Here is a 13,986-nt window from a genome sequence, read left to right on the forward strand (position 1 = left end):
TATATATTGACACAGTTGTCGGCAAGTGTCTTCGACCACTCCCTCGCTCCTCAGAAAGCATTCACCAGCTCATCACAAAGGGCAGCCCCTCCCGCGTTCACTGTGGAAACACAGAAAGTCAGAATCCTCTCCCGCTCCACTGTCGTGCTTTGAGCGAGGCAAGTAGCAATCTCCTGGTAGTCTACGCCAACCTTGGCCTTTCAAGGACAACATCCGAGCACCTGCTGTTCCCTTGCTACCGGTGCAATAACATTGAACATGTCTTGTCGGCACTGCTCGACTTTATCGACGTGGCAAGGCTCCGAGAGCGCTTGTACTTTTTTCTCATTTTTATCTTTTTTCAATCAACCTTCCTTCACCTATATTCACTGCATTATTTTGCTTGTGTTCACCTGTTTCAGTTTGCCACTGCTGAGGTGTCTTCCATAATGTGATACAGTTGCGGGGGTGCGCAATCAAATTTCTTCCTTTTTTCCAAACAAAGAATCACGACTCCTCCCACCTTGTGGCTTTTTCTTTTTGCTTCAGTCAAAATATGCAATCTAAGGAGGCACCTTTACAGAGCCTGAGTCAGCAGTGTGCTCTTGCGTGGTCGCTGGCTGCAGTACTGGCATTCGAGAAGGCTTATGTACACTTTTTTCCAATCACGATCAGCGCACAAAAAACACAAGGAAGTGCACGGCACGAGCGCTGTCTAACAACTGAAAGTTTGATGGGAAAAAAAGTGTCATATATATGCAAACATGAAGGCATAACAAAAAATTCACAGCATATCCACGCAGTGAATTATGAGTGGGGCGAAGCGTCCATCAGTCCGTCCGCGCTTCCGTCCGTCTGTTCGTTCTTGCTTCCATCCGTCTATGCGCCTCTCCGTCCGACCGTGCGTGCGTTCGTCTGTTCGTCCGTCCGTGCGTCCATTCGTCCGTCCATGTATCAAACAGACAGGCAGATAGACGACGGACGGACGCAGCCAGCGGATGATTCATGGTTTGCCGATAAAACCCTTTGAAGCTTCGCCCCACTCATCATTGTTCACTCCGTGGATATGCTGTGAGGTGGTTACTACATACATGCATACATACAGGTGACGACCTACCCACGCCTCAAGGAGCTTCGCCTTTAAAACACTGACAAACCCTCCCCCTCCCCCGCCAATCACGTAATCAACTACGCAGTATATACGAAATCTCAGCATCTGTGAGAGCGATCGAAGGTTGGCTCACATACCTGTCTCTTGTTTTAAATGCGAAGCATTTCTTAGCAAACTTCGGCGACATTGAGCGTATCTATCTATCTATCTATCTATCTATCTATCTATCTATCTATCTATCTATCTATCTATCTATCTATCTATCTATCTGAAATAGTGTTGCGCTTACTTTGCCTGGTTGCCGAGTGCGTGCACGGGAATGTGGCGGCCAGTTTTGCCGGCACCTACACGACTTGCACCACTTGAGAGAGGCGCCGCCATTGGACACCTCGATTGGGTCATGACTCCTCTCCCGTGGTCCGAGGACACGGCGCTGTGCATCACCACGTCCATGCCCTGGCCGCTGCCGACGGTCGAACCTCCGCACAGTAGTTCGTCCAGCTGACCGTTCGAACTGTCCACGATAACCACCTCTTGAGATCTGCTCAGAGTGCAGCACAAGGATTATTTTCATGAAATATCACGGACAGCGCGATATCTTCTCACTGCAGCGTTGTCTGAGCTTAGTGCGTATGAACAACTTATGTGATTTCAAGGCGCGAAAAGCAAAGTAATGGTGTCTCAAATAAGTGCCACAAGATGTATGATCAACAACTCGCCCAAATGTGCACCCACCTACCTGTAAGTGTGATATATGTGTGACTTACCTGGGTGCGGCCACTGTGGCTTTTCTGACGCATTGTAAGTGTCATATTTGTGTGGCTTAACTGGATATGGCCATTGTGACCCTTATGGTCAATGCATGCATCAGTGCACTCAAGCTGCCTCAAAGTTATTCTAAGTTATTGCATCTGTACATTGCAGACCCACGTTAACCTTTGAACACTCTTACGCCAGGTATCAAAGTTTCTCAGTTAGGTTATACAGTGAAAGCCTGATCCACTGTAAAGCCTCATCGTGAAACCCCTCAGTTCAGTGGTAGCATTACGCCACAGTTGTGTATATGGTAAGTTTTCATTTTATCAGCGCTCCTCCACTGTGCGGTATTTCGTGGATGGTGTTTGCCTTTGACATCTATACTACACCATATTTACCTATACAGTGTTGTACTGCACTACACTATACTACTATAAACTAAATCAACACAAGGACGACAATGCCTACACAAAATATACAACTTACACTTGTGCCTTCAGCCCAGTCTAATTCTCGGAGATAACCAGCTCTACACTTGTCTGGTGTGCTTTTTTTTGTTTAAGGACAAGTGGCTTTCTATGTAAGTTTAAGAATCAGGTAGCTTTTACTGTTCATTATTTAACACCTTGTGCGTGGAGCAGCATAGCCGTCGTCACGTTTTCGCCGTAACACTTATTGAAATATACTATACTATACTATACTATACTATACTATACTATACTATGTTATAAGTGTTTTTGCCACAAAGTTTCACTAATGGAGCTTACAGCTGACGAGAGCACTTTGAATGGTTCTAAAGGGCTGGCGATTCAAGGTACTGCTATGAATACGTGGCATATCAGTCATGCATTTAGTATTCAGTCTAGGTGCATGCAATGAGAATATCAGAGTTCATTTATTTTCATGAGCGCAAGAGGCTGGTAAAGAGGTATCCAAAAGATATTATCTATATCTGATTATCTCGGCGATACAGTCACTGCCTGAGCCACAGAAGAGGAGCTAATCCGCATCGAAAGCCACTAGTTACCCTAACAAGACGTGTCTGCAGCAGTACACTACACACACGTGAAAGAATAAACGAAATGTGATTTTTTATGTAGTTGACGCTTACCCAATGAGCGTGTTGATGGCAACGAGGCACTCGAGTTCCTTGGTCCACGGGTTCTTGAAGGCCTTCCATTGAGTTTGGAGGCAGACGAAAGAACCTTCCTTGACGCGGAACTTGTATGGCTGCGTGCACACCACCTCGTTCGTTTGAAGAACTGTGAACATGAATGGCACATCAGACTTGACACCGTTGCTTTCCAATGTATTTTAGGCAACATGGAAACTCCAAAACCTGACGTCTTATCACAGTGGCGTTTTAATATTGTAAAATTTGTTTAGCGTTATTGTTCTCTGAATGTCGTTCAGACACGTTACACAACTGAAAAGTGTTACACACTAGGTCGGTAACAGTGTGAAGTGTCCAGAAATGTCTGCATAAACAATAATAACTGTGCGCATTGCAAAAAAAAGGATAGGTTCCACCAAACTAAATAATAAAAAAATGAGTAATTTTGGTGTGGCTTATGCATTTCGAGTACACATACATAGTGCCTGAGCTTAACGTGCTGAAAAATGTCCGGAAGTGTGACGCTGAACACACAGCTTTCATGCTATTGCGCAGTTTTGAAGCACACTAGGAAATAGCTGTTCTAGCTAAGGTAGTATAGTAAAACATTATTTTTTGCACCTCGTTAAGTGTGCACGATTCATCACTGCCACCTTTGTTCAGTCGGGAAACGTGTACGTCCCCACGTGCAACTATCAAGTAACATTGAAAACGCCCGGGTACTTACCTTTCTTGTGGCATTCGGACAACCTCAAGACGTCGTCCTGGCAGTAGTACTCATAGCACGCTGTGCCAAGCAGTTCTTGCGGCAGGTAACCAAGGATCAATGTTGCCCTGTGCACAGACGATTCAGACGTAGGGATCAACTTTCATGTCTACTCAAATGAAGGAAGGAAGGAAATGTTCAGGGCTCGTGTATTTGTTTGGCACAACGTTAATGAAAATGAAAACTCGCAGATAAAGTAGCCAGGCAGGATAATGGTATTTTTAAGCGTATTGCATTAATCGGGATGTAGATGCGAAGAAATTAAACTGGGTGAAAGGACAACTTGCCGCCGGCCGGGACCAAGGTTGTAACTTTCGGATTACGCACCCGATGCTCCTATCATTTGAGCCACGGAATCGGTCGCTACCCCACTTACTTTACGGGGTATTTAGTACATGCAAACCCCGAAAGTGTTGGTTAGCGCTGCTCGCAGCCATGACGGCGAGTGTGGAACACTTCCCCCTCAAGCTGGCACTGAAGTGTAATAAGATCATCCGACCATAGCACGTAATCTTTTTTAACGAGTAGACAGCTAAACAATTTGCTGTAATTATCGGCTGGTATTTACTAGCATCTACTCAAAATCGCTTGTGCTTCAACTAACTAGCAATCATCATTTGAAGCTCTGAGTGACTTACATCGGAGTTCTCGGAAAAGTACAACTATCTGGAATACAACGGAACTTTTTGTGTGTGTGGCAAGGCCCCGACTTTCGGGCAGAGCTGCCCTATTTACACTTTTGAGATAGCTGACTTATTTATCGTATCCCGGTCATCTAAGTGCATGAACGCATATACTAGGTTGTCATCAAAGGAAATTGTGTGCAGTATACGTCACTCATTCGTAACTTTCTGCTTTGTTGTCTTGGTCTTGAAAAATCTCTAGCAATGACTTCACGGCTTCTAGCCACTCGGCATACATGTATAAGTCGATCAGTGACCATGACACCGAAAAGAACAGCGACGCTTCAAGCGTGAGTCAGACCATCCCCTCGACGTGCTGAATCACATGAATGATTAAAAATTGTGCCGCCTAGATCGGCTATCAGCAAATCATGAACCACAGTGTTTGTGTAGTTGCAGCTTTTTCGTCTTTTTTCGTCATGCCACTTTCATAATAACACATAAAGGTGTCATCTTTCTGAACGGAGGGAAGCGGCAATTAGGCATTCCCAGAAGTGTAATAATATCTTCCATAAATTTAAATAAATGTGTCGGAACACCTCTAACGCGACCACTTCGGTAGGCATGTCATGTTGTCAAATCAGTTTCAGGTAACCTGCTATAATTTGTTACGTGGGCTGTCACAATAACCGCAATTAACTTCACGCAGTGTCTTTAAAGGGACCCTGATAACCACAAAATAGATTCACTAAAATAGCTCATTCTCTCACAAATTCAACGCCGCCAAACTTGTAAGAATCCGTCCAGTACGAGCGGAGTTACGAAGGTTCGTCGCACGCTGCAATCGCATTCTCTTTTCTCTCCTCCCGACGAAAGCCCTGGAAGCTAAGCAGGGGGCATGGCATGGGCAGCAAAAATACGTCACGTGCACATCGTGACTTTCAGCTTTTTTTTTTTTTCGAATACGCGGCTTTTTTCAGTATGATCGCGCGCGCACACGTGGCCAAGTCATGGCCTCCCCCGGCGATCTCTGCAACGACCGAGCTCGTCATGTTCAAATAAGCCAACGGCTGATAGATGGCCTTTCTACGAGGGATTTTTGAGCGTCTTCCACCATTTATCGAGAGAATAGAAAGCAATTTTTAGCTGACTTCGATAAGTTATTGTGAATTCCAGGCCGCGTGCTGCGCTATAATATCTGGCTAGCGTGTTGTCGGGAGCCTCTACTATACCGATCAGTAGCGTTTTCTGACCAAGCTGAAAAAGTGTTGCAGGGCCGCTTTAAATAGACTGTTGCCCCAAATATGTAACTCCACCAGAGCTATTGATAATCACGGCTATCTCGCCGAAACACACTACACATCCACTCACTGTGATAACAGCAAAAAGGTTTTTACCTTTAACTGTAGAACCAACCTTTTTTTACTCGTTACTTCCTGAAACAATAGAGAATCCGAATAGTTTAACAAACGATCTACTTATTAGCTATAACGAATGATTATTCATTTTTTATGTTGTGAAATCGCTCTCGATAAATAAGTGATTGTACTGCGTATCTTGAAAATGCACTTCTTTGAGCCGGTCTTATGGTTCCTTTGATAATGTTATGGTGATCTTTGTAATGTATGTGTATATATCTTCAATGCGTACTTCTATACTGGTTATGTTTTTGCCCCCCCCCCCCCAACGTTATGCCGCCATGGCAATGTAGGTAGTTCGTAAATAAATAAATAAATAAATAAATAAATAAATTACTCTGCTCTTCGGCAGTGTCCCAGACAGTCGTAGTTGGCTGATATCTTAGAAAAGATAACGGAAGGGGCGCTATTTTCTGAAACCGATACGGTAGTCTATCTTCGACAGGGAGAGTGTTTGCAGTAAAGCGAGGGTGACGTTATCTGTGGGAAATTTCGAGAGGCACTCACTTCTTGTCTATGAAAAGAAACTTCCCGTCGGCGGCGTGCCTAGAGACGAACTGTACCGCTTCGGCATCGAGTGCTGTCCTTGTCGCGGGGCTGCTGGCCAGATCTCCGTGCACCCTGCCCACAGCCACTAAGCAGCTCAGGTTGCACCTGGAAAACAACGTGCAGGGTTTATTTCGTGGCGCCCTGAATACCAGACCCCCGAGGTGCCAACGTAAATATATATCCATCAGGAAGAGCTCGCGCACAGAAGGGTCAAAGGAAATTGAAGTGCTAAGATCTAGTTGCACGTTAGCAAACCATCATGCGAGAAATGTGACGCAACGCAGACACCGCTCTCACCCACAACACGTTAACTTTGCCTCGAACTCCAGTTGACGATTCGGAACTTAGGGGCAAATACAATGCCGTTGCTTAGCTCTGCACAGTGTAAATTTATTGTAAACTGAGTGCGAAACGCCGCAAGTAAGCTTAATTTTATTTTTCGACGTGCACTACGGGAAGCGAATTGAGTAGGTGCAGTTTGCCATGGTCGCGCGATGGTGTCCTCTACCTTCTAATGAGCAGATCTTTTTTTTCCCAAATGTGAGCGAGTGCTTCGTTATGAAGTGTCCGTGATTACTTTCAACTTATCTCCGAAAGACTAGCCTAAGTGAAACTCGTAAGTACTAGTAAAACATCATATGCGGGAAGATACACTGCATGAGGCAGAGTGATTAACGGCCAGGTGTGCAACACCACCACCACCACCGTCACGATCAGCGATTTTGGCTTGATTCTAGTGCAAGTCTGGCGAGTGCAATTCCTTTATGTTTCTTGTCCGTTCTCTGAAAACTTCTCCAGACCGGGTTATACAAACAGGCCAGTTCAGTCCACATGACGTCGTCCCTCTCTCACTGCGTACTTCCCCAAAATATTTTTCTCAGCTTTCTGGAGTGGGGTGGGGCGAAGAGGGTAACCAGAGCTACGTCATCCGAACCTGCCACCCCCCCTCCCCCCCACACACACGCCATTTGGTAAATTTTTGGGGTGCAGGAGGACGGAGAGTGCGTGTAACGTGCCTTTTAGCAAGTGGAGTCTTTACTGTGTCCACAGTTACATATTTAATCTGACAGCTTACAACAACAAGAAAAGAAACATGATGTACTCATGATGATTTCTATGGCGTCAGCTGACGACTAGGACCAGCAGAGAAACAAGGACGATCGCTGCCATATGACAACTAGCGCACGCCGCCACCCTTCTAAGCGATATTGCGTATATGGTCCCCGTACCCATCGCTGTCGTCCGCTGGGGCGTCTTCGGGCAGACTGAGCTTGGCGGGCGCCCACGACTTGAGGTAGCCGGTGCAGTGGATGACCGAGTATCGGCGGTCGAAGCTGTGTGACTTGCGGCGACGCTGGCCGCCCGTCGTGGTGTCGGCCTCCTCCTTGACGGTCGCCTGCGTCTTGCATTTCATCCGACAGAAGAAGGAGCGACGGGCACCGGGACACAGCCTGCTCTGCCGCTGCGGAAATTCCCCTTTCAGCGGGAGCATCGCTGCGTGAACCGGGGCAAACGGGTCACGTGTCATGACGAGTGCGTAGGGCTCACAGGTCGGCAGAAATTGTGCAGCTCACTTAAACTCACTCGTGAAACATATCTGGCGCTCTGGACTGACTCGGACCCAGACTCGCCGACATTTTCCCGAGCCTGACTCACTCACCGAAATATTACTCACCCGGACTCACTCAGACTCGTACTCACGGCTCGATCTGAGTCTGAGCGAGCTGATTCACGAGCGACTTCGCCAACCTAAGTTGAAAAAGGACAGCGTCATTTTACCCACCTGTAAAAGACTTTTGAAAATCGGGAGCACAGGGTGTCTGACTTCAAGGCTGTAAGGCAAGTCCACTAGCCAAAACATCGGCACGAGTGACCCTCCGTATTCACGAATTTTTCTTCACTTCGAACTTCACTCTTCCCTTAAACTTCCACCTTTTCGGAATTTCCAGAGCTAGAGCTTTGGTTACTAAAAGCTAATTAGAGACAGGATTTTCACAATGCATAGATAATAGTATAATCTATGCACGGAAGGCACCATTTTGGATTTTCGCACTATTAATTTCTCGGTCGTCTGTCTAGTGACATGAGAATAATTAACAAGGTCACGGGACACCGAATTCACACATTAGTTTTCATGCATATGTTGTTGCACGCCGTTAACTTAGTTAGCACTGGTACAAAACGGCAAGGTTATCAGTCAAAAATAGTGTCAACCAGACGCACGCGTAAGATAATCCGCGATGCCTTGTTTTCCTAGCTGTTAGTTGTTGTTCGCAGAAAAGTTACAATAGCTACCTTTAAGTGGTCGATAAATTGTGTTAAATTACACCATTATCTCATTGTGTACAAAGCACAGCGAGACGGAATTGCTAATTGATTACTGCCGTTATAACGAGGCACAACGTAATTAAGGAAACAAGCACGTACTCTTTGCATCGATGAGTCTTTCCTTCGGACACATGTCCGACGAAGAAAGTTGCTCTTTGACTTTGGCGATGTCCTTGGGGTGCAAAATGTCGAACCAGCTTTGTCCGAGGAGATCTCCCTGAAGATGTCAAAAAGAGGGATGAAAAATGAACCTTGACGATGGTGAATGCGTTAACTGACATAACACATCATCATGCACCATAAGCACTTTGCCTTAAAACGTCGGCGAGGTTTCGTTACAGCTAGGTGACATAAAATCGTATTTGTATGACAGTGTTTTTTTTTTGGTTCCGGTCATCTGTAAGAACTTGCCCGATTACTTTTTTTACAGCACCAGTAACGCCTACTACAGTATAATGAAACGATACTCAAAACCCACACACGCACGCGCACACACCATTGCTGTAACCTTGATTAGCTCATTGCGGGTAAAAGCCAAAACCTTTCAGTATTTCAAGTGAGAAAACCCTGAGTCAAGATTCGCATAGCTACCATTTGTGTGAATCGTGAGGATTGAGCTGGTTTTTCTCTGACGGGAAGGTGGCGATTCTTGTTGTGGAGTAGGAAAACTTTATTACCTGATTTCTTTAGACAATAACATTTGTATTAGATCATTCTATAGTTTTTCCCCTTAACTATTCATGTTTATTCCTTTCTTTCAATTGAATACACGCAACAAGATTGTATTCATCCATCTCTTTCTTACTCTTCTTCCTACCCTTTCCTTTCTATTATTCCCCCTTTCCCCCATTCCCGAGCGTAGGATAGCCAACCAAGCCAAAGCTTGGTTACACTCTCTGCCTTTTCTATCAGTTTCTCTCTCTCTCTTTTTTTTCTCTAATCTATCACTTTGAGTGGATTTGCAGACGACAGAATGATACTTCAACTTCCCAATGTTTCCACAACGCTTTCTCCTTACATTCTTCTCTCTCTCTCTTTCTCTCTCTTTCAGTCAAATGTTCCAAACTCGTACTAGGAAGCATTGGTCGCGGCAGCTCTTGTGAGTCATTTTCTACTACATTTTTATGAGAAACAAGATAAGTGAACTGTCGCCCTATTTCCGTTTTTTTTAACACGAAAGTGTTTTATGCCATGGTCCACCACGTTCCTCCACGAATATGACTTTGCAAAATATTTATTTTCAGATTGCAAAGAAAAAAAAACGAGAAGGAAAAGTGCCACAGCGAAGCGCCGAACCAGTGACCTCACGCTCCACAGCGCGCGACGCTCCCTACTACACCACAGAGCGACCCTTCTCCAACATGTCACCGGAGCACCATTTATATACATCATGCACTGCTGGCGGTCCTCATAGCTCGAAAACTTCCGCGCTTTCAGTAATCTGTAGTGAGATTGCACGACGGGAGCGCGTTGGGCGCGCGCGTTCTAAAGGTCGTCGTGTAGCACCATCGCGCGCGTCGCTGTGCGCGCGCGCCTCCACATAGCGGGGTCGTAGTGCGTCAGAAGTTCTTTGAGGCGTAGTAGCTCACTCGCGCGCACGCTTATCTCGGTATTCGGGTGCATTGTGCCTTTTTGTGGTTCAACCGCAAGTTTGCTTTGAAGTTGCATAAGTTAAAGCGAGCACGAACGTCAATTCGCTCGCTACCGTGGCCGCGTTTACGAAAGAACTGAGCTCTCACACACGAAGTAAGAATTGAGACAGTTGTTTTTCCGAGTTCGCCCTGTTTGCGCTCAGTTCGCGTGTGAATTCTGTTTGAGATACGCGCAGCGAATTGCGAGCTGTTTGCCGTTCTTCACGTATCATTGCAATTTGTTACTGCAGAATTCATTCCTTCGTTCTTGTGACGAAACAATGTACAATGAATGCTCAACTACATTTGCGAGGACGCGTTTCACTTTCGTGTTATACTGATTCCTAAAAAGAGAGACCAACCAGGTTTTTTTTATGCTGAGACCCTTATACGTGTGAGATAATCCCGTGGTACTTCGTCCCTCACCTGTGTGTAGTTGAGCGTCTGTTGCACCGACTCCGACATAAACAGGATTCGACCGCGGTCACAGCTCACAACGAACAGAAAACCGTCAGCACCCTGCAAAAAATAAAGAAAATTCATCAGAAATACCTTAGGTAAGAGCTCTTGAAATGTCACGGTCATTCATTATACCACATAGTCTTCAATGCCTCCCTGAAAGAGTTCGGTCAAAGTCATTCTAAGAAACCCTCACGTGACACTAGCTACAGGTTATGAACTTCGATTTTTCACGATAAGCATTCGCAAAGAGTGAATCTTTTGTCACGTGATTAATATATGATAAACACATTTGCGGTTCTTCCTGGAAAACTGCAGCAAACCGGCTGCCTATAGGCTGGTTAACCACCCTGCCGTTGTTTTCCTCCCATTTTCGTTCCTTCCTTATCCGTGAGGGAGGACAAAGGAATGTGCGACGTGCCACCAAACAATGTCCGATAAAGACAGCCTCAGATTAGCTGCAGTAACTACGGTGAGAGATCGCTAGCCGATTGCTACCTTGAGCGCAAGTGAAAATAAGCTTTGTGGGTAACTTCGAGCTCGAGTTACACGAAGGTTATTAATAAACTTCCAGGATTCAAGTTACGCTATCACTTACCTGTAAAACAACGTTTTTGACGTCCTCGTCCGACAACCATGGGGGCTTGTAGTGCCCTTCCGTGTACGAATTTATAGAACCTGCATGATTGAAGACAAATTGATGGTATGAACTGAATACGGCCACCCGCCATCAGACCAGCAATGCTGTTGGCATAAATGATCCATGAGTCGATCACAGAGATTGATTGGCGGACTGATATTGGTAATGTGAGCAAGCGCTACGCAGTATCGCAGCACCACAATCAATCGCTGAAAGGATAAATGGCATCGTTTTCTGTACATTCATTAGTCATTAACAGTGCAGTAAATGTTCAGCTAAGTTTCTGTAAAGCACACGCATTCAAAGGAACATTGAACGTCGATTCCAGTGATCGTGACGAGCATGTACCACGTATGGTCTTGATGTGCTGCACGGCCATGCGGAGTACGGTCAACTTGTCCAGCTTGCGGGACATGGCCTTGCACATGGGCACCAGGGAGGCCATCTCGCCGATGTACATGTTCATCTTGTCCCGGCGTCGCTTCTCGATCTCGCTGTGGTTCTGCCTGCAAAGGGGTTCCACAAGCAACATCAAGGTCTCTGACCCTTCCAGAGGCATTAGAACCCAACTTTATAGTAATTAGAAATGTGGAGACATGTGGGCACTTCTTTCGACTAGTCACGCAACACCTTTCACATCCACTGATATCCAACACCGTGACCCGTGCCGGAGCGCAAATACACCATGTGTACCAACAGTACATTTCCCGGTTTCCTGTGTCGACACATTGGCCACTGGACCAAAACTACCCGCCATGGCTGCTTCAGCTACCAACTATTAAAACGTCAATAGAATGACTTCACTGGTACCAAGGATGCACTCACGTGGCCACTGACGGCTCCGTCACCAAAGTGACAGAGACCCCAGCATTTATAATTCCGGATTTACACAAAGTCTATGCAAGTCGGTTGGGCCACCTCTCCTCTTCAACAACGTCGGAGCTCGTAGCGATTTTGCTAGCCATAAGCTTTATTAAACTGTCAACGACACCAAGAAAATGGGTGGTAATTACAGACTCTCTGGCAGCACTCGCATGTATGGAAAACGCCACTTCAAGACACATTGATGTGCGTATAGTATACGCTATACTAAAAGAGCTCTCAGAAGCTACGAAGTCGAATCATCGAGTGGCGTTTCAGTGGGTTCTCAGTCACTGCGGAATTAAGGGAAATGGAATGGCGGATGAGTTGGCGAAAACCGCTCATAATTCTAAGCAAACGTGCCTCATTCCGGTATCTTCTATAATCACAGACCATAGTTATATGCAAGCGCTTTAGAAAATTTGTTGCATTACGTGTGTGAGTGTATGATGTTTCGCATATGCCTGTTTTCTGCGCAACTCGTACTCGTGGAGCTACCGATACTCATATTAAGCTGCTGTTATTTTTTTTCACATGTGTGTATATGTACACGCAGGCGCGTGCGTGTCTGTATGTTCGTGTGTATGTATCTCACGTTCGTGTATTCGTAGCGTGCGTAGTGTGCGTGCATCTATCTTCTTTGAATATTAACTACTGCCTACACAAGCAAGTGAATTTCAGGAAGCACACGACCTTATTCATTATAAATCTAATAACATGAGTTAGCGAACAAAAAGAAAGGAGCACTCATATCACAATCGAAACTACGATTTGTCTTATCTTAAGATACACTGGCCCAGGCATAGCTCCGTTCTGTAATCAAGTAAAGGGCATGCGTATTCCGCTTTTGACGAAACAACAGTACTCAATAGGATACATGCAATCCGCAGCGCGAGTCGCGGCGTAGTTCACCTCAAAACTGCCAAGGCCTCACCTGTAGCAGTGTAGCAACGCAGGGCAACAGTGCTAGCGCCTTTCGGATAGGCCCGCTACGCATGAACATTTTCCCTTATTCAACCTCGGGCTCGCTAGACAGGCCCTTCAGCTTGAAGCAAATCCGATGTGGCTCGCCAAAGAGGCTCGACGTTTGCGCACCCAGCGCAACGCTACTATTTCCGCTGTTTCGCCAGTGAAATCCTTTATTCCGAAAAGAATGATGCGGTCCGCGGCCAGCACCTTTTCGCCTTCGACGAAGCAATGCTATCCGACGCCGCAATCAAAAAACTTCGGCGCAGCGCCAAGCGAAAATGCCGCGTCGACCCCATTCAGCGTATCCATCTTTGTTTTTTCGATCAATGTTGCCAGCACACGGAGCGTTTTCTGGAGTTGCGAATGGCAACTACGTGTTGGCTTGCTTCAAATGGAGACGGCATCACAGCGACAATATAGTACAGCGCTTGTTCAAAGAGCAGTAGTCACGAGATAAGCTTTCGTTGATGGTACGGTTACAAATCTCTAAATAACCGCATTGTTACTACAAAAAAGAGAGGGATTAGCGAGGCTTACTTCTTGGCATCCTCGGCCTCCGACCTTGCAGCTCCGGCATCCTCCTCTTCTCCGTCCTCCATTTCACTGAAGCAAAAAAACGCTAAACATCATAATTGGGCATCGCTTTGTTGATGGTAGCACATACGGACTGGCAACCATTCCGTTAAACAAGCAGTAGTGACAGAAAAGAAGAACAGCAGTACGCTTGTTTCGTTTCGTTCTGTCGTTATTGAGCAATTTTACGGGGGCCAACCCAGCGGGAC

At 45.9% G+C, this 13,986-nt stretch overlaps 1 protein-coding gene across 2 annotated transcripts in view; it reads right to left on the reverse strand.

Annotated features, from left to right (window-relative positions):
- cyc (basic helix-loop-helix ARNT-like protein cyc) overlaps positions 1-13,986 on the reverse strand; it is a 66,228-nt gene that overhangs the window by 11,615 nt on the left and 40,627 nt on the right. For both annotated transcript variants that reach the window (XM_075875379.1, XM_037421614.2), the window contains exons 3-12: positions 13,742-13,807; positions 11,723-11,880; positions 11,333-11,412; positions 10,702-10,794; positions 8,744-8,861; positions 7,546-7,810; positions 6,275-6,421; positions 3,688-3,794; positions 2,958-3,108; positions 1,380-1,631 (exon numbers count right to left, since the gene is read on the reverse strand). In XM_075875379.1, the coding sequence (XP_075731494.1) occupies positions 1,380-1,631; positions 2,958-3,108; positions 3,688-3,794; positions 6,275-6,421; positions 7,546-7,810; positions 8,744-8,861; positions 10,702-10,794; positions 11,333-11,412; positions 11,723-11,880; positions 13,742-13,807 (1,437 nt within the window). The remainder of the gene's footprint in view (positions 1-1,379; positions 1,632-2,957; positions 3,109-3,687; positions 3,795-6,274; positions 6,422-7,545; positions 7,811-8,743; positions 8,862-10,701; positions 10,795-11,332; positions 11,413-11,722; positions 11,881-13,741; positions 13,808-13,986) is intronic.

The sequence above is a fragment of the Rhipicephalus microplus genome, chromosome 2, assembly GCF_043290135.1.
Source record: "Rhipicephalus microplus isolate Deutch F79 chromosome 2, USDA_Rmic, whole genome shotgun sequence".
Classification (NCBI taxonomy): domain Eukaryota; kingdom Metazoa; phylum Arthropoda; class Arachnida; order Ixodida; family Ixodidae; genus Rhipicephalus; species Rhipicephalus microplus.